The following is a 26,615-nucleotide window of genomic DNA, read 5'->3' on the forward strand; positions in this document are numbered from 1 at the left end:
TTATGTAATCTCAAAGGGCAATGGAATGGGTTTGGTTCCTAGAAACAATTTCTATGAGTTTAATTTTATACTTTCAATAATTACATAATGATAACACGTGGACAGATACATAACCTGCTTTCTAAAAAAAAAAAAAAAAAACCAAAGACAAAGACAACCTCCTGAGTGGCTTAGAAATGAAACAAGACTAAGAATAACTGCTCAGAGTCATTCTAGCAAGTAAAACCCAGAGAACTATTTTTTGGGGGGGGGGGGGTACATGGAGTAAAAATGACTTTGATAGGCAAACATATTTCTAGCCCTGTTATCTTGGGCAGGTGTCTTTCTGAGCCTCAGTTTCCCTCATTTTTAAATATTTTAAAATGTGTGTTTGTGTGTGCACTCGCGCGCGCGCGCGGGCACGCGAAAGAGAGAGAGAAAGACAGAGAGAGACAGAGAGAGACAGAGAGACAGAGAGAGACAGAGAGAGACAGAGAGACAGAGAGAGACAGAGAGAGACAGAGAGAGACAGAGAGACAGAGAGAGAAAGAGAGAGAGAGAGAGAGAGAGAGAGAGAGAGAGAGAGAGAGAGAGAGACCCAAGTGACTAGAAGGACTAGGGTCCCTGGAGCTGGAGTTCCCCGTAGTTGTGAGCCCTGGTCATGGTGCTAGGGACTGAGCTCACTCATCTGGAAGAACAGGTGAGCTCCGGCCTCCGTTCAACCTCCTGTTCTTCTGCAGTTTCTATGGGCACTTTCTTTGCCTTTCCTTTCACCTCATCTCCGTAGCTTTTGCTCTTATGTTTGTCTCTTGGGGTTTGAGTATGTAATGCCCTCCCACGAGCCCGGGGATTTGAATGCTTCACCCACAGCGCTGGTCCTAGTGCTGTCTTGGAAGGCTATGGAACTCTGAGGAGGGAAGATCGAGCTGGGGGAAGTGGTTCGCTGGGGGGGTAAGTCATAGGGGTTCTAGAGGTTAAGCTGGCTCTCTACCAGGTCTCCACTGCTCCTTGGTCCACTGAGATACGAATAAGCCACACTGTATGTTCCTCACTGCCCGAATGGAAGCCACCATGAATTCCATCAAGCCTTCTCCACTGTGATGACTGTATCCTCTCCAACCAGAGGTCAGAGCAAGCCTCCCCTGAGCTCCTCTTTCAAGGGTATCACGAGAGCGGCAAGGAGATAATTAAAGCAGCTTCACACATAGCCATGCACACCTGGCTTCTCTGCGCCACATATGCGGTTACAGCGATGGAATGGTAACTAAGAAAGCCTATACACTTCTTAATGTGGCACACAAAGCCTTTCCCCACACATTTGTTAAGGCACTCCTAAAAAGGAAGCTAAAATTAGAAGTCGTTCACCACAAGGTCACTCAAATAATTTCACTGTGCTTCAAAAATCCTTCCTACCTGGTCAAGTTTCAGTATCAACTAAAGTCAACCATGTCAAATCCTAAGAAGACTGAGGAATGAGAAGGAGCCTTCCTCACAGATGTTTGCCTAGGATGGAAACTAAGCAAAGAACTCCTGGGGCTGAGGTGTTCCAGGTGGCTAACGGAAGGACATTTGACTAACAATGACTGTCTCTGCTGTTGCCAGCTCCTGCAGCAATCCTTAGAACCAATGACATTTGCCTTAAGGTAGCTTGGATGGACTTCTTTTTGTCCTTTGTCCCCTCAGATGTGCTCGTTCTACCAGAGTATTCAGGGTTGCAGTCTTGATGATCCTGTGTAACCGTTATGTGGCGGAGAGTCAGTTTCTCACACTTATTTGGAGTTGACATGCCTTCTCCGTGTCCATGGTCAAAGGTGCTGTTTGTCCCTTGAACTTCAGCTGAAAGTCCCTGTCAGTCTCCAAACCTTTCTGCTGCATCCCCTTTGTGCACCACCTGGAAACTCCTTCAGAACTCACACTCCCTGCCTCTTTCTGGATATTTTCTTCTTTGTTTTTCTTAGAAGTCAGGCTGCAGCCCTCACTGGAAATTGTTTTCCCTAGAGTGTTCTCAAGAAGCGTTTGTTCCCCTACCCGGCCCCCACATTCCACATACTACAAGCCCAGAGGCAGAGTAAGTGTCTTTCATGGCTCTCACGGCTGCTGGCCATTCTTCTCCAGCTGAAAACCCCCAGTTCTTCCAAAAACTCACACCCTCAAGTTCTACCAGCCACTCACCCCTCAGGCTGTCATCTGCCAGCCTCCTGTTCCTGGTTCACGACAGACATTAGTGTCTGGCTTGTGAGCTGCCCCCTCCCTTCCATCTTGCTTTCGGTCACTTCTTATGGCTTAATAGCCACCTAAAATGTGTGCCAAGAGATTAGCGGCCTGTAGCCTCCTCTCCTCACTCCCTTGCTTTCTCTTTCCCCACCTACCTCAGCTACCACTCCTACAATCCTGCCTTTGCAATCTCCTGGTCAGTGCACACACTGTCTTCAGTAATGTCCCGTCATCCCAGGCTCTAGCCACGCCCTCCCAAAGGACTAACCCCCAACAACCTTTCAACCATACAGATTCCTCCAGCTGAAAGGCCCCGTGAGCCACCTTTTCTCTATCTCCTGGAGAGTAAGAAGCTTATTCATACAATAGCTGGTAGATCAAGGGATCTAGAAGAGATAATGGCATAGCCAGAAACAAGGAGTATAATAAACTATTGGCACCAACAGCCTCAAGGGGAGAGAAGGAGATCCCTGAACTCCAGGAAGAGGTGGGTAAGAGGGGGATGTGACAGAGAATCACACTAGAAGCATGGTAAGAGAGAGACAGGCATACAGAGGGAAAGTACACATCCCACTCTCTGATGTTGTGGCCCGTGTCTTCTATTAAACTTCCGGTTCTATCTGGCTAGAGACCAACAGCCAGGGAGCGCCCGCAAAACAATCTACAGTCCTTGGTCTTTCACCACGGGGGTGGGGGGTGGGGGGTGGGGGGAGGGCAGGGCGGGGATCTCTAGTACCAATATCTCTCCTGAGAAAATAGAAACAATCAAGGGAAGACACCTGCACCTTGGCATTAAAGTATCCTTCTCAGGTATGGCACAAGCTCATCCTTGTCACCAAAGAGGAGAGACTGGGCACCATCGCCTTTGACCCACTGGGGTCTTTTTTAGTTACCTGGCTGGAAATCTCAGGTAGAAATAAAAGAAAGAGAAAGGAAACGAAGAGAAGAGGAAGCCACTATGAGAGGAGATGGACCATGAGCACGTGGTCAGGAGAAACAGCAAGTAACAAGGGACACATGACTGGGATGTCTCCCTTAGAATCGCTCCAAACCTGCCCCATCTAGGGTTACAGCTTGTAAATAAGATACCTGGACTGTGTGTCTTTCATATGGGCTAGCAAGAATTTATAACTCCTTTTACAATGTATACGCTCATTTAATATATATGTACATATGGGCACACACACACACTTCCTGAGTAAAATACCTATTTTCCTGTCTTCAAGGAGGATACTGCTTTGGGAAGAATGCCTGAGTGATGGTTTGTGATGCTTGGCCCAGGGAGTGGCACTATTAGAAGGTGTGGTCCTGTTCGAGTGGATGAGGCCTTTGTGGAGTAGGTGTGGGTGTGGACTTTAAGACCCTCATCCTAGCTGTCTGGAAGCCAGTACTCTGCTAGCAGCCTTCAGATGAAGATGTAGAACTCTCAGCTCCTCCTGTGCATCAACTTGGGAAGCAAGGTTATACAGCATCATTTGGTGTATGGGAAGATCTCGAGGTGGCAACCGGATCTCAGGGGACAGTATTTAGCATTTGAATACATAACAGCACCAGACCAACCCCAACAATACATATACGTACAGAAAAGCACTCCTGGCACATTCTTGAGCTTTGTTAATTAAGAAGTACATTTACAAGCATGCCCAGTTCAAGGTTATATTTGAAGAAAACATCCATATTTGGACATTCTTTGCTCAAGGTCATGGAGCAATTTGTAAAGATCTTAATCGTCTTGCTAGGGAAGTCGTGGCTACCCTATAATTTTCTTCCCAATGCTTCAGCTCCACTTAACATATTTCACTTTCAAAATCTTTAAAAAAGATTCTCTCCCCGCACGAGAATGCAAGCCCATAAGGATCAGTTAATTTGACATTTCCGTTGTGTTCTGAATCCTCCGTTGAGTTCCTGCTACTAGGTCAACTCTCAGTCCCCACTTTTGAGTCAATGGATACATAAAAAAGAGAATTAAGCCTCATAGAAGTAACTTGTCTGTGGAAATCCAGGCAATAAGTTGAACATAAAAGTAAGTTGACTCAATGACCACCTTTTTAAACTATCATGATCACACCAGAAATGTACTATTCCAGGCCAGGTCCCCTCCTGGGACGATCCTACGGCAGTGGGAACGGGGACAGAGACTGAATGCCAGGATTTGGTGCTGGATTAGGTGCCAAAGGGTAATAAAAAGATGCAACCTAGGATGATTTTAGCTTCTAGATTGGGCAAGTAGTGCACTTTTTCAGGAAAAATAAAGACCCGGGTTAAACAGAAGTAGGAAAGAGGAGGCTGTGGCAAGGATCCTTTTTCACGATTTCTTGAGATTCCTAAAATAGTGTTAATACAATGTAACAAGCAAATCTAAACTTCCAGTGGGGACTGGGGAGCTGGATAGAACCACAGAAAAGAGCTTACTCTGAGGTAAGCAAGCATTTACACTGCCTTAGGGTTTTTGTTTTGGATTCTTTTGGTTTTTGCTTTGTTTTGTTTTGTTGGTTTGGTTTGGTTTTTGGTTTTTTACTTCGAAAAGCCCTGGATAGTATTAAACTCAGAGCACTTCTCCTGCCTCAGCATAGCAAACCATGGGATTAACAGGGGTCAACCACTAGCTCATCCGCAGCAACGTTGGAAGGCAGACACTCAAACTCGCGGAAACGTCTTGAATAAGCAGGCTACTTCGTTTTTCCAAGTTTTCTAGATGGTAGCTATCGCTCACACAAGTGGACAACAGTGTGGAACGTGGTAGCACCAAGGCCAGGGCGGGCCGGGAGGGCACGAAGGCAGCAAGCGGCTGTGCATGCTGCAGCAGCACGCGATGGCAGGGACCATTCCCAGGAAGCTCGCGCCCCAAACGACTCCCAACTCCCGGCGCGAAGCCTCCGCACGTCACTCGTGTCCCGCGACCTCCGGCCCACAGGGGACGCTGTGGGTCGCCAGGTGCGGCCACGGCGCGAGCGCGCGGTTTCTCCCTGGTGCGCATGCTCGCCACCGCGGCCCGTTGACTTTTTTTTTCTTTTTTTTTTTTTTTTTTTCCCCGGGCCGCCCCGGCGGCTGCGTACTGGCTGTGGGATGGGAAGTGAAGCCCCAGCGAGCGGCTGCGGCGGGGCTGTGCGGAGCAGCCAGCGGGAGGCGGCGGCAGCGGCGCGGCGGTGAGCAGCCGAGAGCGCGGAGCCGGCGGAGGGAGCACCTGCAGGCACAGGCGGCGGCTCCACCATGGCGATTCGCAAGAAGAGCAACAAGAACCCGCCACTGCTGAGCCACGAATTCGTGCTGCAGAATCACGCGGACATCGTCTCCTGCCTGGCGATGCTCTTCCTGCTGGGGCTTATGTTCGAGGTGAGCCCTCCTTCCCGGCCCCCGACCATCGGCCCCCAGCCCCCTAGCCGGGTCCGCGGACCCTAGAGTACCCGGCCGGAGCTGCGCAGCCCCCGCGGCCCTGCGGCCCCGGCCCGCCGCCCCCTCCCGCGCCGCGCAGTTCCTGCTTCCCGCGAAGGGTTACGTGGCAGCCGGCAAGGGGCCGGCGGGGGCGGCGGGCGCGGCCGTGCTGGCCTGGCGCGGTGGGCGGACCTGGGGCCGGGACAGCGGGGCCGGATGACTGACAGGGACCCCCGCTCGACCCCGACCCACAGCCCGGGCCGCCGCCTGCGTGGAGGGCGAGGACGGGGTGCTCGCACCGGGTTGGCCCCCGCCCGCCGCCGATCGTCCCAACTTTCTGCCTGGGCTCTGGGTTCCCGAGGATCGGGTCTGATCCCGACGCGAGGCACGCAACAGCTGTGTTGAGGAGTTGAGCGATTTCATTTCTTAAAGCAGAGGCGATGAGACTGTCAGGAGTGTGTAAATTCTCTTCCCACAGATCTGAGTATTTTGATGACTTATTTAACAGCTGTTGAATGTGGGTAATAAAGTTTGCAAGGTGAACCTGTAACAACCTACGGGTTTTTTCCACCCTCCTCAGTACTTCCGCCCACACCCCCCACTTCCATTTTTTAAAAATCTGTAAGCCACCGAGTCTCATTAAATATATTGATATATTGATGATTACCGTTTTGTCTCCTCTCCCCCTTGCATGTAACTAGTGAGGATAAATATTTTATCATCCATTTTTACTAGTCTTTTTCTGCTGTCGAGAATAGGGCTTTAAAGGTTTGAGTTGAAAGCGAGGAACTAATAATGGAATGAGACAGCCAGTGATGAAAGGTGATTACGATTTTGTTTTTTGTTTTCCGTAGAGCCAATTTGGTGTCATTAGATAACTTTCTATGTTCTGTTTCTTCTCGTCTAAAAGACTTTTCTGAATCTACATGTAAGTACTTCTTGTTCCTGATAGTGTCACGGATGGTTGTAGCCACTTTCTAAGGAGGTGGCAGGGTGAAAGGCAGATAGAAGTAGTCAAAAAGCTTACTAGGTAACCCAAATCTGAGACGTGGTTTGGCCGCCCTTACAGATGAGCCATATATCACTAGTCCAGGCCTCACAGCTGCTGTTGAGGAATCAGATAATTGGGCTTGGAGAAGTCTGACAGTATTGTGTGAGTGGGTGGGATTTAACATCCAGGGTTTGATTGTGGTGCTTCGGTAAATGCTTACCTTGGTTATTTGTTGTAGTGTGAATCCAGGGCTGGTGCAAGACTGGAGCTTTCTGCCTGACCTGTACCCTGAGTCTTTAGTGCTTACTTGCTCTGTCGCTTCTGCATGGGTCAGAAGTAGGCTCTGGGTTCAGTTATAAGCAACATACACAGTGCTAAATATTTGTAATCTCTGAATTTATGAAAAATGTTTTCCTGCTATAGTATTAAAGGCTCTAACTACGTGGACATGGTCAGTAGGCATTTGTCACCATATGCTGGAGAGTCGTGAATTCAAATCCAGTGGCAACTACATAGTGAATTCCAACTCCAATGACCGGTCAGCTTCACATTTCATGTTAACACTCTCTGCCTTGAGAGGTGTAATTTAGGGGTGTGGTGATCTGCTGAGCATGTTCACAGTGCTCCAAGTGAAGTAAAATAGCAGAAATCTGGACACTTAGAAGTGCCACAACCTCAGTTTCTATGTAAATTTCTGCCTTATTTTCTAGGATGTTCAATATTATGTTAATGGTTTTTTTGTTTTTGAGTGTGTGATGTCCTGCCTGTCTTGAAATTTATTAACATAGACCAGATTGGCCTCAAACTCACAAGAACTACGTGCCTCTGCCTTCCGTGTGCTGGATTAAAGGTTTCTAACAGTAAGTGGATGCTTTAATGCTAACTAGAAGCTTTTAAATCACTCCAGAAAGGTGTGCTGTTCAAACGGTGAGCAGAGCAGCGCAGCTTGTGAGGGTCATTTACGTTCCTTAACCAGATGGTAAAGATGCAAGCTTTGAAAGCACGTTGTTCAGATACAGAAGAAACTGACAGCGTGGGTTTTTGCTGTGTGACTTTGAAAATAATTGCTACTTAATCTCAGTCTAATTGTAGAAGTACAGTGTGTGTACGTGCTGAAATAATAGCGAGGATGACATTTTGCAGAACTACGAAGCCTTTTGTGGAAGAATACTGAGGAAATATTAGGGGATTTGTGGGTAAAAAAGAAGAGAAAAACCCAAGAAATAACAAGATATGTTACCAGCCAAACAGGCAAGCACTTGGGAATGCTCTAGAAATCTGCACTCTGCAGCTGATGCAAGTCAGGGAATATGGGAACTTAAGTTTCCTTCTGTCTAGATAGGTTCTTCAAAGACTTAAGTTAGCTGGTACACATAGTGCCTCTCTCAGTCTTTGGCTAGTCCATGGCAGTTCATCCAGGCTGGAAAACAGATGACAAAGGTTTTAGAATCTCAATCTCTCTCTCTCTGTCTCTCTCTGTGTCTCTGTCTCTCTCTCTCTCTCTCTCTCTCTCTTTCTCTCTCTCTCTCTGTATATGTGTTCTAGGGATTGAACTCAGATCATCAGGCATGACAGCAGGCACTAACCCATATGTTTTATTACTGTTTGTTTTTAGTTTTCATTTTCAATTTTCTACATGTATGGATGTTTTACCTGCATGCGTGTCTGTGCACACTGTGTGCCTGGAACCCTGGAAGAAGGTGTCAGGACCCCTGGAACTGGAGTTAGACAGTGGTAAACTGCCACGTGGGTGGTAGGAATCAAACCTGGATCCCCTTGAAAAACAGCAAGTACTCTTAACCACTGAGCCATCTATTTAATCCAACAAGTTTTATTTTTAAACATAGCTTGTCTTAATGTCACTTTTGTCTGTCTTGGAAAAAAAAAGCAATTTTATATAACCTGATGGAAAAGTGGGATTTGATACAAATTCACATACCCCTCATGAATCCGGTGTACAAAGTTAATCGTGTCTACCTCTAACAGTACAGAATATGTCTCATCTTTATAACATCCGGTACCGTGCGCCCTCCCACTGATGGCCACCCAAAAAAACCCCGAAACTTTATGACTTTCCATATGCAGACTTGGATCTATCGTTAAATGTGCTTTTGATGTAAAACCTACATTAATTTCACTTTTTTTTCATAGAAGTAGATAGAAGATAAATGTCCCAAAGGGCCATTTTTGCTCTATAGTGCAGTGAGTGTCAGGGTGACATGTTGAGAGTGTAAACCAATGAGCCTTATTGCTAACTTGCGGAAGCATTGCTGGGTGAATAGTGAAGCTTGGGAAAGTGGCGACGATGGCAGCAAGGTCTATTTCCTCTAGACGGCCTTTGGTGGGTATAGCTCCTATTTTTTTTTCTCCTCTCCTCCTGCCTGATGTCACATGCTAAGCCAGCTGGAAGCCAGATCTTAATTTTATTTGCAAGCCTTGCATAGAAGGATAATCTAATTTTTTTGTGTTTAGAATTTGGTACTATATTTATCTTTGAAGATTTACATTTGCTATGTATAAAGGAAAACAAAGTCTTCCCTAGCCATGGTATCGATGACCTCATATTATAAACTGGAAATGGGGGCATGGAGGCCACAGAAGAGACAGTGCAGATCGGCAAGCAAGACAGCTCTGAGGAGGCTTTGTGTCGTTCAATCTGTGTGTTCAGGGATCAGTCTTAAGTTGACAGCCTTGAGGCAAGTGCCTTTAACCCCTAAGCCTTCTTGCTGGCCCCACAAATCTCACCTTAAACCCTTTTTAAACCTCATATAGACAGACAGACAGACAGACAGACAGACAGACAGACAGACAGACAGACAATTCTCATTAGACTGTGTGTGCATGTGGGAGTTAGAAAGCGACTTGCAAGAATTGGCTTTCTCCTTCCAACACAGGAATCCCAGAGACTGAATTTGAATGTCAGGCTTGACAGCCCACAACACCCATCTGAACCCTCTCACCAGGCCCCTCACCAAGTTTTAATGCAGTGTCTTTATTAAGCCTTCTGTTCAACTGGTCTTCACATCCTCCCTGTGGACTAATTCACTTTAGTGACCAGATTTTACATATGTTTGGGTTGCTTTTTGTGTTCTGTTCTTTTGTTTTTAATCATAGACCCTGATTTATCTCTAGGTCATGAATTCCAGGATAGCAGAGTTCAGGCCCAGCCTACACAGACCCCCTCCCCCTGCACTCTGTTTCCCCGCTGTCCTTTTGCTAGCCAGCATTGTTGGTATAACTTTGCCTCTTTCCTTTCCTCTAATGTATTCACTCTTGTTGTTTCGCCTTTCTTCCTAAAACCTTTCCTTGGCTAAAGGACACTCACTGCATCTTATGCTCGGGAACTATGTTTGTACCCCAGGGGCACCTGCATGTGCCTCCACATACTACACTGCATGTTCTGTGAGTTCGCTGTACATAATATCCGTGATGGTTTAATAAGCCCAGTGTTTTGAAAGACTAACGACAGTGATAAAGCATAACAGTTATACTCCAGTACCAGTTGTATGATGCTGGCCTCCTGTGTTCAGCCTTATGATGATGTGAGGTGAAGTAAGGCAGTTAGGCAGCGGCTGGCCTACAGTGTCAAGGTTCCCAGGACACAAGCACTGCCCTAGCAGTTCTTCTGATGACCACACAGCTTGTAACAGGCCAGTGGTGCCTGTAGTGCAAGTCTACTGGACAGAGGTGATTTACGTCCCGGTGAGACAGGGAGACAGCACAGGTCCCCTCACGTCTCCTGTCACACAGTTCAAACCTGACCTTCCTATCACATGTTTTCAAAGCTGCTGCTGACCACAGACAAATGAAAACCATGCATAAGGGGAAATGACTCTTCTTGCTTTTCCTCACCCTTCTCCACCCCCAGCCCCCACTTCATTGTCTGTAAAACAAACTAGCCTCAAGTTCATGCTCTTCCTGCTGTAACCTCTTGAGTGCTGGGATTGGAGGCATGCACTGGTGTACCTGGCTGCTGCTGCCTTATGTGCAGCTCAGCTCAGACCGCTGAGGGCTTCTAGGAAAGTCATCATCCACTTGTTGATAGTCCCACATTCAGTTTTTTACCTCAGACGTCAGCTACTTTCCCAGTGAGAACTATGCAGTCTTCATCATTCAGGTCTCCATTACCCTTAACAGACAACATTACATATCCCCCATACACATTCATGCACAGGTAGAACCTGCTTTATCAGATAGAAGCTGGGGTGGTAGTACAGCCCTGTAATGCTAGGATTTTGGAGTCGGGGGGGGAAGAAGATTTTAGTTCTTGGTTAGCTGTAACTACTTGTCATATACCTCAACAGAGTGCGTGCTGCATGCACGCTCAGGTTGGATGGGTGGGTGGGTGGATCCTATTCTCATCCGTTCCCTCTTCACTCCCCCATATATAGATTTCTTCATTCACATGAGTAAGACAGTTCCATCCCTGACTCATGACAAATTACAGTCAAACATAGGGGTCAACTATATATATACATGCTATATATATGGTATGTAAGAAACAAATGGATTGCATGCTTAGAGCTGAGTCCCATCTGCAAAGCATCCGATGGCATATATGCAGATACTCCAGAGTTTAAACACAAAACAAAACAAAAAAATCCAAGTTGCTTTGGATCTTAGGTGTGTGTGGATAAGGAGACCTAGCGTGTGCTACCCTCACTGGCCTAGGAGGAAGCACTCAAGAGAACTCTCCTCACATCTTTCCATTGCTTTCCTCTTTCTGGCTGTGTATATACCAGTTCCCCCACCCCACCCCCCACCATCTGTTAGCCCTGCACAAAGTTGTTCTTCTACTCCTCAAAGCATCAGCATTGTGACCAGCTGCTGAGAGGGTTTGGTACCATCTTGTGACTCCTAGGGTTTCAGTCCACACAGTGTGATCTCTCTACCCCTTATGGATGTCACTTGAGCTGTGGCCCAAGATGATTCCGTTCCACTGTCCTCATCTCACGTATGAGCACCCGACTTTGTAAATCCGTCTGCTTTTGAAGCATTCCCCTTGGCTTTGGGGATGCCAGGCTCTTTGTTATCTGTCACCAAACCTCTTTTTAGTTTAGGCACCACTGGCTTTTCCAGGATTTCAGTTTGGGGAGTCAGACTGTCGTGAGTTGCCCCCAGTGCTTTAGGTCTGTGGCAGAGTGAGGCCCCTTGGGACAGCAGCTGTTCCCATCATGTTACAAGCAAGCAGAGGATGTGAAGAGAAAGAATGATGCCTTATGGTCCCTCTTGAGGCCTGACCTGAGGTGACCAGCCAGGCTCTCACTAGGTGACATGAACTAAGAGTTCCAGTAGGACCAACCTTGGGCACATGGACCTTTAGGAGACATTTGCCCAACACTTAACAAGCACTTGAGTTTCTGAGTTTCTGTTCTGTATGTGCTCGTTGCAGACAGTGCACATTTGCATAGACGATGGATAAATTCCCACAGTTCATCTTGCATCCATAAATAGTAATTCCCAAGTCTTCCTCATAAGTCCTCCCTGCCAGGTTCTTGTTGGGTGTAAACCACCTGCAGCCCTTTCCAACCATGTCTCTAGAGAAATGTCAACTGGTGATCAGCCTCTCCCTTGTGTTCTTGTGTCCCACATTTTTATTACTGTTTGTCACCTCGTGCAAGGTTGAGCACCGGTAAGTGGTGTGGAATTCCTTTCTTTCGCTTGCTGAGCCATACTTGGCCTCATAAGTTCCTCTATCCCACCACCACTGTCCAAGTGCCGACTGCAGTCCTTCATGGGATGTCTTGCAAGAGTCTTGTCTTGCGTGTTTGCTCTATGGTGTTCCGTCTTCCATTTATTCTGTAACATTGATGAATTGTGTAGTATTTTCTAGGTGTCGTGCTGGGTTCTTCTTTAAAATTAAATTAGTATTCATCAACTTAATTGCATGGAGGTCAGAAGACAACCTTCAGGAGTCAGTTCTTCCTGTACCACTTGGGCTCCTGAGATTGAACTCAGCTTGTCAGGGGAGGCAACAAGGGCCCTTACTGGCTGAGCCATGTTGCCAGCTTCCCCATACTAGGTCTGGGCAGACAGTTACAGCATGGTGTAGCATGGCCCCTCCTCAGGCACTTATTTCATGATAGGTATGATGCAGGTCAGTGGAGCCCTACTGGATGTGTGACTTGAAGAAGAGGTTGGAAGACAGGGAAGACACCCTTTTTTGGTTTGGTTTGGTTTTGGTTTTTTTTTTTTTTCCCCCTGAGACAGGGTTTCTCTGTGTAGACCTGGCTGGCCTCGAACTCAGAAATCCACCTGCCTCTGCCTCCCAAGTGCTGGGATTAAAGGCATGCGCCACCACCGCCCGGCCGGAAGACGACGTGTAAAGATGTGGTGGAATTGAACTGTAAAGGGAGAAGACTTTCCAACAAAGATGGTTAACTGGGCAGTAAATATATCTGTAACTTGACTACTAGTCACAGTAAAGTGGTCAGGACCCAAAGATTGAATGTTTACCAAGTATTTACAGGCACCAAGGCCAGTGATGCACCAGAAAGACGGGACAGAAAGTAGATGCGACCATTGGAGATAGAATTGTAGACCACACTATCCTAGGAAGACAGGAACCCAAGGAAAGAATCTTGAGAGGTAGAGCAGGGAACATGGTCACACAATTGAAGATGACTATGGCAGCAATGGGGAGACTCCACGGGGGCAAAATACCCATTAGGTTACCTTGCAGGCTTACAAAAGAAGAGACGGCCCCTCCTTAAAACCCTGCAGGCATACTGAAGTGACTCGATACTGTTTGTGTGCTTCTGTCTATCCTGATGTGTATACCTGACCTTCAATTTACCTTGTTTCTACCTCTGCCACCTTCTTCATCCCTTTGTGCACCTTGGGAACTTCAAGCAAGCTCTTGGAGCACACCACCCAGGAGCATTTCCTACCCCAAGGAAAAGCAAAGTGCTTAGAGTCCTTTTTCCTGAGTAGAGGGTAGGCTGTTGGCACAGATCCTGTAGTATTTTAACAGTTTGTTTACCAGTCCAGACGAAACCCAGCGTCTTATCAAGGGAACTCATCTGTATCTGAGCCTTTCTGGTACATCACTGGCCTTGGTGCCTGTAAATGCTTAGTAAACATTCAATCTTTGGGTTCTGACCACTTTACTGTGACTAGAAGGCAAGTTAAGGATAGATTTACTGCCCAGTTAACCAGGCATGTGCTCGTGAGAGGGGATTGGACACGCAGACCCTGTGTGTGATCCATCTCTTACACAAGCTCTGCTTTCTTTTACTAATTTACACAGCATTTTTCTTGTTGGGAACTTCATGGTGATTGTTCTGCAACAGAGAATGGCTATTTGAGAAATCATTGCTTACTGAATCAACTGAAGCTATCTTTTTTGGGGGGAGTGTTAACAGTACAAATGAGTTATATGGTCTAAATCACAGTGAATTCACTGAAAAACCCTTCAGTGAATTGCCCACCAGACTCTACCTATGATCAGAAGTCTCCACTGTGCCTACCTAATGGGCCACAGAAAAGGGGACCTTGCTTCTTAGAACTGGGGGCAGAATTTGTAATCTTTTTGACTTGGTATATTCATTTGGGAGAGATTGACAACTGATGTCTTTCGTGCTTTCTCTCTCCAGATAACAGCAAAAGCAGCCATCATCTTTGTTGCCCTTCAGTATAACGTTACCCGCCCCGCAACAGGTAGGTATTAATTAGATGCGCAATTGAACAGATTTAGAAGTATCCCTGGACACTAGAGTCTGCAATTTCTAGTGTCCAGACTTTATTTTATCCTAGACAGTGTATGAAACTTAGTTTTCTGTGTCTATTGTTTATTATATATTTTGTGCATGGTCATAAAGTTTCATCAGAGAATTCTGTATTGCTTCCTCTAAGCCTTTTCTAAAGGGAATCCTGAGAATGGATATACTCGTTTAGGTTGTTGTGAGTCAGGATTCCTACAGATGTGGTGGTCCACGCAGGTTTTCTGCCCTTTGTTAGGTTTTGCACCAGGAATATAAGCTCTTCAGACACTTTCTTTTCACTTTTCGTTGAGCTCTGCCTCTAGCAAGTATTTTGACTAGAGAACGTATTAGTAAACTCTAGGAAATAGCAGATAATATACTTTTATTTTAGGAAGTTGTATTTCTGCATTATGCTGTGTAAAAAGTCAGTTGCCATGGGAAGTTGGCTGTAGCTGAGGGTAAGAATGCAGCTGCCTGTCGTAAGCCAGAGAGAAGATGCTTGCTTAAGGAAATGGGAGATGTCTGGCAGTAACCCGCTCTGGCTTTTCCCACCTTGGTGGAAGGAGAGAGGGACAGGGCAAGTTTGTCCTATTGTGTGTAGTTTTATAAATGCTTGATTTAGTGACTGAAAACAAATTGCTTGAAAGGATAGTGTCCTGTGGCACTTGAGATGTCAAAGTGATATTCTCACCTAAATGTCCCTAAGCAAGCCTCCCAGACTCCAAGAACAGGTGCCAGCAACCAAACCTACTAATATTTGCTTTGAGAAATTAAAGCAAGTTCAAAAACTAAAATGACTTTTAAGTAGTAGTTGGATCTCTCTGGTGCTTAGAGATCAGAACCAAGTCAGATAAAAGTTAACTTGTCTTCCGTCAATCATCATAATGGAGGGTCCAGTTTGCACGTCCAGCCAGGGCCTGCAGAGGTTCCAGAGGAGACGAGAGTAGTAGCCCAGGCAAGGCTGGTAGAGCGTGGCTCCCTTCCCCTGTTCTTTGGTTTCTGGTGGCCGTGACTAACATGTGTCAAGTCTTTTGTAAGTAATCCCTGAAGTGTTGGGTTGTAGAAAGCCCTTTAGTTGTTATCTCCCCTGGGCTGGAGACCCGTGGGGAGACTGGCTAAGAGATCTCTGTAGAACCTTTATTGGGTTAGTCACCCTTGTTTGTTTCCATAACTATGTGTACCGAGTGCTGTTTTCATAATCTCACGTATATTTTTGTGTGTGTGTGTCCTTTTTGGCCTTCAGAAGAACAAGCTACTGAATCAGCATCCCTTTATTACTATGGTATCAAAGATTTGGCTACAGTTTTCTTCTACATGCTAGTGGCGATAATTATTCATGCCATAATTCAGGAGTATGTGTTGGATGTAAGTATACAATCTCAGAAATCCCTATTTTGTAAAACACTACTAGTTCTCCATCCGCTGATCATCATATATTAAGTGTGTTTTGGATTTGTTCATTATTACTGACAGCTGCTTTTATTTTTAGAAAATTAACCGACGGATGCACTTCTCCAAAACGAAGCACAGCAAGTTTAACGAATCTGGTCAGCTCAGTGCATTCTACCTTTTTGCCTGTGTGTGGGGCACATTCATTCTCATCTCCGTAAGTGTGGCCTCAGCCGTTGTTGTTACCTCTCGTCTGACACTAAGACCGCTGCTCATGAGTGTAATTTAGAGTCTCAGTCTGACTCTGCTGACTGTTTGGGAAGCCTCACCTGTCTTTAAGCATAGGATGTCATTACTATATCTTGTCGTCACTTGGAGACCTCTCTGTTCACAAAGAGGATCTCAAGTCAGCAGTGAGCTTGCCCAGGTTAAACATAAGTGTTGTTAGTCATTTCCTCCTTGAACAGTCCAGCTCTCCCAAGCAACTGAAATGTATAAATTTTCAAGTACGGCAGTCAGAACCTTCAGCTCTCTTTAATGAGAGGGAAGACAGTATCCACGCCATTGTTAACTAACAGCACCTTCCACTCGTATCCCATTGCATGACCTTATGTACATTTGAGATTGTTAAGCACATTCTTTTAAGTCATCATGGTGGAGATCAGTAACAGACAAAGTAATATGGCCAGCATCTACCCGTTAATGTCAGAGATATATTAAAACTCAGCTTTCCAATCCAGTGCCTGTCCCATCTTACTGATGTAAGAGTCAAAAGGGAATACCAGCTTATTATATCTGTGAGTGTGTGTGTGTGTGCACACGTGCATACACACACACTAAATGTTTCATGTGTGCTTTAATGTATTAAGGGTTAAGCAGTGAAGTGTAGTTTTCGTAGAGTCACCACTTAGGGTTGGGAGGGAGTTTTTGCTTTGTTTCTTGTCATTTTTACCAAACACTTCTAGTTTTCTGAGGAAGAGATTTGCATAGCATTGTATGGATTTTCATCATTGTGAACTTCTGTCTAGAAGTACAGTTTTCAGTTCTCTGATTACATGCACCAAAGTGTATCCTTAGAAAGCTGGTGTGCACCTCTCCCATGCTCTCCCATGAGTGGCGCAGTGTTGCTGCCTGTGCTTCCTGGCTCCTGGCCTGGCTGCTGCACTGCACTGGAAAGCTGGGTATTGGATCTCACTTGCTTCTGTGTCTCAGGCTCACTTTCACTTTGCTAACCTAAGCAATTCAAATGGCATTGGACAGACTAAAGTGTCTGATTTCTGCGTGCTTTTTAGAACCTGTTCTGAGGAACTGTAAATGTTTGCACAGTACTCATGAGTAATTGTCTTGTCTCTTAGGAAAACTATATCTCAGACCCGACTATTCTGTGGAGAGCGTATCCCCATAACCTGATGACGTAAGTTATTTTTTTCCCAGGCTTTTCTTAACTAGACTGTTCATTTCACAGAGAAGTCGAATTTGCTCATGCGAGTCCCCCTCTGGACTTGATAGCAATACATGAAGTGGGATCAAGCCAAGCACAGTGGTGTCCTGCAGCCTAGGACAGTGGCATCACCCTTGGCATAAGGGAAAAGAGCTGCGTGCCGTTCCTGTCTGTTACCATTACCTTTGCCAACCTGAGACAAGTGATTTTAGCAAATTTTTAAAGAGAATATTTTATATGTATGACTGTTTTGCCTACATGTATGTATGTGTACCTCCACGTGCCTGGTGCCAGAGAAAGTGGGAGAAGGCTTCAGATCCCCTGAGGCTGGAGTTTTAGATGGTTGTAAGCCACCATGAGGGTGCTTAAGCCCAGGTCCTTTGTAGAAGCAGCATGTGTTCATAAGGGAGCAGCCAACTTGCAGTCCCTGGTGTTAACGGTTTTAATTGTTGTCCTCTTTACCTCCCTGCACCTTTATCCTTTCCCTTTGGCACGTCTACAGTTTTCTATGGTTTCTATCTTTTCTTTCCATACCCTCTACTTCTCTTATTCCTTCATTTCTGCTCTATTCTCTCAGAATCCTAAGGCTGGGGTTCTTTTTCTTCTTGCTTGCATCCTGGATGTCTGTACATTGCTTCTGGAAGCCCCTTGTCAGGATAACACAGTTCCCTGCTTCACGAGAATCCTCCTTGCAGCTTTGCCAGCAAGGAGGCCTTTGCACCCAGCGTTGGCTGTTTGGTTTATATTTATGTAGCATGTGTATATGATTTCGGGTGTTCTATAATCACCCCACATGTGTGAGTCCTGCTCTGTGCCCCTACCTGTCAAGACTTATATCCTTCTATCAACAGTAGAGCTGTCTCCTTCTTTATTCTTTCTGCTTAGGAAGGTATGGGCACTTCTGATCCAGATAGTACTCACTGGATAATTGATGGTCTAAAAACTAGAGAAAAATTCACAAAGGAAGGGAGTCACGTAGCCATGAGCATGCCTGTTTTAAAGCCAGCGGTCATATAATTCCCCCTTCTAAGTCATACGTACATGCAGCCATGTACCTTCTAGAAATGGCTTCAGGTTGTCTTTTCCACTTTACACTCAAATGGAAGAGTGAAGAGATGGCCAGGCAGAAGTGGGAGGGGTGTATGGTGTATGGAAGAGACTGCTGAGTTTGACCAAGACGGTCTCTGGAAACCCTCCCTGCCTTAGCCCTGCCTTTCCTGTCTCTGCTTCCATTTGCTTGTGTTCTTCCATGTTGCAGGCCAGAGCAAGAAATATCTCACTAAGGAAACCATTGCCCATTTCTAGTGACACATTGAGCCATTGCTTGGCCCTGGCCCCTTCCCTTTTACCATGTATTCCTTGTGACACTGGTTGGTCTTTTTGCCTCATCTCCCTATTGATGAAGCTTTGATGTAGCTCTTTGGGTCAAGAATGGCCTCCTGCTCAGCCCTAGGTAATTGACAGACCAGGGTTTTGGGTTCTGCATGCTGTGGCTTTGCCCGTTGTTGCAATGCCACAGTTGTCTGAATGGTGGGGAAACTGGGCAAGCTGGCCCCTAAAGAGCTGCTAACGGGCGGAACATTGTACGGGGTGACAGCAGCAGCTTGGCCACTTCGTCCCTCCTGCCTTCTGCCACCTCTGTTTTTGGTTGTTGTTTAATTTTTTGTTGTTGTTGTTTTGTTTTTAAATACTATCCTTTAAAAGCTATTTCCCTTCCTCACTCAGATTTCAAATGAAGTTTTTCTACATCTCTCAGCTGGCGTACTGGCTCCATGCATTCCCTGAACTCTACTTCCAGAAAACCAAAAAAGTAAGCTGGATTTGTATTGGTTTTTACCTTTAAAAAAAGTCTTGTCGCTGGGCAGTGGTGGTGTATACCTTTAATCCCAGCACTTGGGAGGCAGAGACAGGCAGATCTCTGCCTTTGAGGCCAGCCTGGTCTACAGAATGTGCTCCAGGACAGCCAGGGCTACACAGAGAAACCCTATCTTAAAAAACATTAAAAAGAAAGAAAAAGCAAACAAACTGGTCATTGCTAGTCTTGAGTGTGCCTGTGTTCTCAGCCTCCGCTCTGTTTGTCTTCCCACCTCCCCCTCATTCAAAACCTAAAACACTCAACCATTTCTTTTCTTAAAAAAAACAAAACAAAACCTGATTTTGTTACATTTGGCATGCTGCTTGCTCACTTTTAAATTAGTGGTAATTTAAAACTTAACCAAGTTTTTTTTTTTAAAAAAAAATGTGTTAGTTTCTTCTTACTGGTTTTCTTTGAGCAATTTATTTTACAATTTGATTCACTGGTTGGATTTCAACTAGCAGTCCTGTGTGTAAGTCTAAAAGAAGAAATCCGTGCTGACAAAAAAGTAAAACGTAGTTAAACTTTCACCAGGAAGCCCTTCCTGAGATGAGTGGGCAGGCCAGTCCTCTTTTAGCCTGTGGGAGAGGCCTTTGCTCGAAGAAGTGGATAAACTACTGGAGTGCTCTGTCCCCCCTTTCTGGAAGCTGGCCTGCACGGCTGTACACAGTCACCGCCACTGTCCCTTTACAGAACTCTTGTCCTCCTCGATCCTGAGAAGCTGTCGAGTGCTCTGGGTGTGTGCGTGGGTGCTCCCATCTGTAACCTTCCCCTCTCCGTTCTGCACACTCTGCCTTATACTTCACACTTAGATTCACATGAAGGTTGCTCTTTCAGGATTATCTTTTCCCTATGATAAATTAATCAAATATGTTTTAGAGTAGATATAGTTTACTAATAGAAATAATAATAATAACCTATGTGGGATGTACTTGAAACTCATGGGAAAGATAATTAATGTCAGGGAAGGATAACCAGGTATCGATCCAGATGAGACGATTCCTGTCATTGATTTATGAGCCTAAGCTACAGCTGCACATGGGTTCACTTACTTTGTGTTGGCCGTGTGCTTGCTTATCCACGTTTGCCACAGGTAGAAGGTTTGGTCTTTAGCTCCTTTAGAGAAGTTTTCCTAAGTGGAATTATGACATCCATTTACTGACAGATTTATCTCTTCCCTCCCAAAGTCCACAGATAGTCTTTAAAAAGCATGTACTACAAATAGACCCTTTCTCTCTGTTCTGTATGTGTGCCAGGTGTCTGCTAGGATTAGCAAACAGTTCCACAGTAGAAGCCGTGTACTCTGGCACATGTCATAAAGAGGATTGCTTTTGTAGTTGATCAGACAAGTTAAGGTGAGGGCCCTCAGTTTTTGGAATGTCTGAAAAGTTATTAGGCCCAGAGTTTCCAGGAGCTCTTCCCTGTCTGGTGATCTCCTGGTGTGAGACTTGGGTCTCCTAGGGCTGTGCTGTGCAAAATAGTAGCTGCTAGCCACTGGTAAAGAAGTTAAGTACAAACACAGTTTTACTTCATAGTGACACTAGCCATATTCAGTGCCCCTTATCCCTGTGAGACTAACAACTACCGTTTTATATAGAAGATGCTACACACACACACACACACACACACACACACACACACACACACATACTTTTAAAGATGATTTTTCTGTGTGGACCCAGTCTGGCTTGTAACTCATGATCTTCCTTCCTCAGTTTCTCCTGACTGAGGGGAAGTGATAGGTATGTGTGCCACCATTTGTGGATAGGACAGGTGCGTGCCACCATCTGTGGCTTGGACAGAGATTTAGGGAACATTGGTGTAATTGTGGAAAGCTTTGTTGGCCAACAGTCCTGAGAGTATCATAGTTTCTTGGCTTGGCTAGCTGACATGGCTCAGTTCTTCTGAGCTTTCTTTAGGTGTCTGCATACCCATGGGCACAATGCCTTTGGATTTCATTGTTAATCCAAGTCTGTCTTGTGCACTGAACCTGGTGAGTAGAAAGGAACTCTGCAAAGCAATTGTTCATTGAGCTCCTAAAGCTCTTGCTTATCAGTCCCTGCCAGATGGCATTTCTCCAGAAGTGTGGTCTCATTTTTATGGGATAATTTGCATAACTTAGAACTTAACTGAAACTATTTTTAACACTTACACGTGACAGTTGAAAGTAACTGTTTCAAGTAATTAGCATAATTTGAAAGTAACAGCTGCATATGTGTTAAACCATTTCTTAAAATTTACTCTCTGAAATGTATTTGGGGGAGAAATCTTTACTGGAAGAAACTTGGTGCAGTGACAGTTTTGCAGCAGACTCACAGGCAGAGGAGTAAGGACAGTGAAGAGTTCGGGAGGTTTGGAGGCAGCCAGCATAGTGTCCTGAATGGGAATATTTAAATCGTGTAACTTCACTGTAACCACATCTCTGTTTACCCAGGAGAAGATTGGGAATGCTATATCGTAGCTGGGCTGTGTAGTGTGTAACCACAGTGCCAGAACCAAAGAGGAAGGTGCTGAAGTCGGAGGGTTGTTTGGGCAAAGTAACATGAGGCCCCATTTCAAAGTGGAGTCATTCCTTAGCTAGTTTGAACTTAGAAGCTTTTAAGGAAGTCAGGAAGTGGTCAAACGTTTTGTTGCTGGTAATCAGATTAGCTTTGGTTATAGATAATAGAATTGATTGTTATATCAAATGTTTAGAAATGCTTCCCCATCCCTGCTTGTTGGCAGCTGAGGTCACAGCTCTTTAGTCTCTGAGCTCAGCACTGCAGCCTCCCTTGGGATTTCCTAAAGTCTGTCCTTAGACCTGGATACGGACTTTAAGGGGGCAGTGATGGAAGTATTTTAAGTCTTATGTGCCTTTCACAAACATTTATTATTACTCAGAATAATCAATATATATTATCCCTGTAATATGAGAGCTTTTAAACCTTGGTTTAATATGGATTATAGGGGAATCTTTACCTTTTATAGGTCACGTGTGATCATTTGTAATAAAGCTTGTGTTGTCAAGAAGGGTTTTCTTATAAAAATAGAAATATGCAGGAGCTCTTTAATAAAAATATCCTAGAAGAGCAAGTAGAAGTTTCAGAATTTATAATTTAAACACACCAGTTAGATTTTCTACAAAAAATGAGATTATCCAAATTTTATGGCATTCCACGATTTCCTTCTTGCATAAGCTATATGGACATTAGTATAGAGACTATAATATCCAGGTATGGAAGCACACATCCAGAATCACTTTCTCTGAAACACTTTATTAACTGACTCATTGTTAGGAGTATTTTGTATGTTAATGGTAAACAAAATCTTCCTGTGGCTTCTGGTTGAAAAAGGTAATTCCTACAACAAAATAGGACAAAGGAGAGACTGCTGAAGACACAGCAGACTGGCTTCTCCCCGCGCTGTCAGACGGACTGTTGTTTCCATGGCTGTGCTGAGCCGTCTTCGGACAGCTAGTCTACTTGCGACCCACCAGCCAGCTGCTTCTGTGAGCTCCTTCTCAGAAAGCCAGTTGTACCCAGCTCCCTTGGTTCTCTTCCTTTTCCTCACACCAGAGGACCAGACAAGAGTGTGGTTATCAGCCTTCCACCGAGAGCTCCCAGGGAGACTGGAGAACAATGGGTACTCACCCTAGAGCAGCGCCCTGAAGCAGTCATTTCCTAGATCAGCTGTTTCTGCTTAGCCTGGCATTCTTATGTGAGTCCTTCTGTGGCTCCTGCGGTCTCATGTCTCCTCACTTCTTTTTTCCTTAGTGGTGTTTTTAGACTTGTGATGCAGAGTTAAGCTAACTTGCCCAAGACCGACCCACGGGAAGCATGGAACTGAGTTTTCTTAGGTTCAATTTTTCTGTGTGGTACGCCTGGAGTAGGAGAGCACACCACTGAGACACTTATTTGTATACAACTAAGAGAAAGGGGTTGAAAACTATTGTTTGGGGGCTGGAGGGATGGCTCAGAGGTTAAGAGCACTGACTGCTCTTCCAGAGATCCTGAGTTCAATTCCCAGCAATGACATGGTAGCTCACAACTATGTAATGGGATCAGATACCCTCATCTAGTGTGTCTGAAGAGAGTGACAGGGTACACACATACATTAAATAAATTAATAAATAAATAAATAGATCTTATCAAAAAGAAAGAAACTGTTGTTTGAAAGCTGTTGATACTTCGTTAGCATCTTGGGAACTTATGCTTTTGAGCATGGATTTCCGTGATGGCACTTTATCTGCCATTGTTATTGTCTCAGTCAGGAAGTTAGGGCTAAGATGCCAAGTCATCTGGATATAAGAAATGTGTTATGGCTTATGCCATTAAAAAGTGAGAGTTGGCCTTGTTGTTCATCTACAGTGTGTCTTTGTATTTGCAGGAAGATATCCCTCGTCAGCTCGTGTACATTGGTCTTTACCTCTTTCACATTGCTGGAGCTTATCTTTTGAAGTGAGTGGGGATTTGGCTTGGGTATGACTAGCAGATAGTGTGCTACTCTGTCTGAGTTGGTAATTAGCCTTTCTTCTCCATGTGTTCTTTCAACAGCTTGAACCACCTGGGCCTTGTTCTTCTGGTGCTGCACTATTTCGTTGAATTTCTTTTCCACATTTCTCGTCTATTTTATTTTAGTGACGAGAAGTATCAGAAAGGGTAAGTGCCGTCCTCTCCTGTTTGTTCTGCAGGTGTTCGAAGTCAGTGCCTATATTGTCAAAGCCTATGTCCTTGAGCACTCTACAGTTTTGTTAGTAGTACATTAAAAGAAAGCAGAACCAACACTTAATACTTATCCTCTGGGCTGGAGAGATGACTCGTGGTTAGAGCACATGTTGCTCTTGGAGAGGATCTCTTCCCAGCACCCACATCGTGGCCCTGAGCCATCCATAACTCTCTTCCAGGGGATCCAGTGTTCTCGTCTGGCCTCCACAGGCACTAGGCACACACATACACATAAATAAGTAGGTAAATAAATAATTTTAAAGGCAATGTTCATAGTCTATGTTCCATTCTTTAAAATAGTGCTTCTTAGCTGGACAGATTCTGTATTGGACTTAGTGTTTCTACAGCTGCAATAGCATGGTGTTCTTCTGAGGAAAAGGAGCGATAGAGAAGAAAACTTTTAGGAGAAAATAAAGGGACAGGCCCAGTGAGATGCTCAACAGAAAAGCCTGCAGAGCTAAGGTCTTCCCCAGAAGCACAGAAAGGCATGAGGAGAGGACCAAATGCACACAGTGTCCCCTGATCTCCACGTGGCATGCATATGCCCCCACTCACCCCTACAGCATGCACCCCATAAATGAAACTTAATAAAAAAAAAAAGAAAGTTAAAAAATGAATGATACAGTCTTAAGGATATGAAAAGACTGATGGAAAAACTCAGATGGAAAAGAAAGATTCGAAAGGTGTAGCTTGTGTCTGTGGCCCTTTGAAATGGGAATTGGCATTGGTTGTTCACGGCAGCGCTGGCTTGGCCCGTGCCCAGCATGCTTCAGTTGCATAGTACATAAGTTCTCAAGCACATCACCAGTACTTGACCCTGAACAAGAATATTAGGCAGTTGTCTACTGGAGTTCTGGAAAACCTAAATAGGGTTGTCAGTGCTGTGGACCTGACAGTATGCTACATTGTGTAGAATTTCCTAGGAATTCAAACACAGAAATCCTTTTTGCAGAATAAGATGCTGTTTTAGGGACTAGAAAGATGGCTTGGAGGGAAAGTGTTTACTGTGCAAGCATTGGGACCCAAGTTCAGATCCCTAGGCCCATATAAAGCCAGGTATGGGGAGACAGCAAGAGTAACCTGGGGCTGGACGAGCCAGGCTGTCAGTCAGTGAGCTCTAGTTTCATGATAGACCTGTCTCAGTCAGGTGGAGATAATGAGGAAGGCCCCCTCACTGATCCCCCTTCACAGGCCCAGCCTCTTGCGCTCACCCATAACACACAGCAGAACTGTTTGAATATGCATTTGCTCAGGAGGGATCTCACTGCAGTAGAACCGTCTCTTCATGGTTTTCTTACTGTGACTTTGCATGTCTTTCTTACAGGTTTTCTCTCTGGGCAGTTCTTTTTGTTTTGGGAAGACTTCTGACCCTAATTCTTTCAGTCCTTACTGTTGGTTTTGGGCTGGCAAGAGCGGAGAATCAAAAGCTGGATTTTAGTACTGGAAACTTCAACGTGTTGGCGGTTAGGTACAGTTACTTTCCCCTTGCACTGTTGTTGAGTGTGCCGACAGCCTCTCCCTGTCAGCTGTAATAAGTGAGGGGTAACTGGGGCTGGAACCTTGGTTTGGTTTCATGCCTACTGCTGGTTTCTGTCCACATAGGACAGTACTAAAGCCTTTGTGTAATTTCTAATATGATTTTCTCAGTAAATGATTATTCCTTAGCATTAAGCATTAGCACTGAGTCACCACCGTCAGACCACGCACGGTAGGATACTTGTATTCCATGGCGTATTCAATACAGTCTAATATTTGTTTTCCGTGTGCTTTTCAGGATTGCTGTTCTGGCATCCATTTGCATCACACAAGCCTTCATGATGTGGAAGTTCATTAACTTCCAGCTTCGGAGGTGGAGGGAACATTCTGCCTTCCAGGCCCCACCTGTGAAACGGAAACCAGCCGTGACCAAAGGCAGGTCTTCCAGAAAAGGAACAGGTTGGTATTGACATAAGTCCTGGGAGCACAGAAGTGGAGGCATGCAGAATCGTAGCTATGGGGCTTCTATGCCCAAAGCTTTACCAGATAGTTTCAGTACATGGAACAGTACAGTTTGCAGTCGTCGTGACTGGCTTCAGTTGGCATATTGTAACTTTTCTATGTGTTATGTAGATGCATCTGTATGTTGTCTGGACGTCAGAGGACAGCCCTAGGGAGGTCATTCTTCCATCTTCCATGGGCTCCAGGGATCCAACTTGCAAAGCAGCCAATTGCTGAGATACATTATCAACTATAGCATAGTATTTTTAAATTTTTGTAAATGACATTTTGATTTATGGAGGGTGAGTGAGCACAAGCCAAGGTGTGCATGTGGAGGGCAGAGGACAATGCTTGGGCAGCAGCCCTCTCCGTCCACCTTCTGGAGCCTAGGGCTGGAGCTCAGGCCACGGCCTGTCAGTGGCGCGTTCACCTGCTGAGTGCAGCTGTGGCACGCACACGGCACCACCAGTGCTCAGTCGTGTGTGAGTGTGCCATGCTTTATCTGGTTGGAGGACATTTGGGTTGTGTGCACTTTGAACAATAAGCACATCTCTCCACGTCTTTGTCTGCACACTTCTTTTCCTGTTGTCTCTTAGGTCTGTATCTGGTGTGGACCTGCTGGGTCATTAGGGAAAGCACCAGACTAGTGCTGCTGCATAGTGGCATCATTTTAGGGAGCTGCGTCTTTCTCGGCTTCAAACACAGTTTTTCTTGTACTATATTTGGGAAGACTAACCTCTCTATGATGAAGTTTGAAAACTGAGTCCCATCTGAGCTCTGGCTTCTGCCAGATGTATTTAGGTGCCTATCACTTTGCAAATAGTGCACTGTTTTGCTGTGGTTGTGTGGGTAGGCACTCCCTTGATATGTCTGTGGGAGTGGGTAGCTCACTGTCTTGCTGTGGTGTGGGGGTGGGTAGCTCACTGTCTTGCTGTGGTGTGGGGGTGGGTAGCTCACTGTCTTGCTGTGGTGTGGGGGTGGGTAGCTCACT

The 26,615-nt window shown here is 45.4% G+C and overlaps 1 protein-coding gene across 1 annotated transcript in view; it reads left to right on the forward strand.

Annotated features, from left to right (window-relative positions):
* Window positions 1–5,168: 5,168 nt before the first annotated feature.
* Window positions 5,169–26,615, forward strand: part of Tram1 (translocation associated membrane protein 1) — a 24,862-nt gene continuing 3,415 nt past the window's right edge. Inside the window, exons 1-10 of the mRNA XM_028769163.1 lie at window positions 5,169–5,526; window positions 14,152–14,215; window positions 15,503–15,624; window positions 15,749–15,865; window positions 17,004–17,062; window positions 18,815–18,899; window positions 23,310–23,380; window positions 23,477–23,581; window positions 24,972–25,115; window positions 25,422–25,582. Of these exons, the coding sequence (XP_028624996.1) occupies window positions 5,404–5,526; window positions 14,152–14,215; window positions 15,503–15,624; window positions 15,749–15,865; window positions 17,004–17,062; window positions 18,815–18,899; window positions 23,310–23,380; window positions 23,477–23,581; window positions 24,972–25,115; window positions 25,422–25,582 (1,051 nt within the window). The 5' untranslated portion in view covers window positions 5,169–5,403. The remainder of the gene's footprint in view (window positions 5,527–14,151; window positions 14,216–15,502; window positions 15,625–15,748; window positions 15,866–17,003; window positions 17,063–18,814; window positions 18,900–23,309; window positions 23,381–23,476; window positions 23,582–24,971; window positions 25,116–25,421; window positions 25,583–26,615) is intronic.

The sequence above is a fragment of the Grammomys surdaster genome, unplaced genomic scaffold (genome assembly GCF_004785775.1).
Source record: "Grammomys surdaster isolate TR1022 unplaced genomic scaffold, NIH_TR_1.0 64, whole genome shotgun sequence".
Lineage (NCBI taxonomy): Eukaryota > Metazoa > Chordata > Mammalia > Rodentia > Muridae > Grammomys > Grammomys surdaster.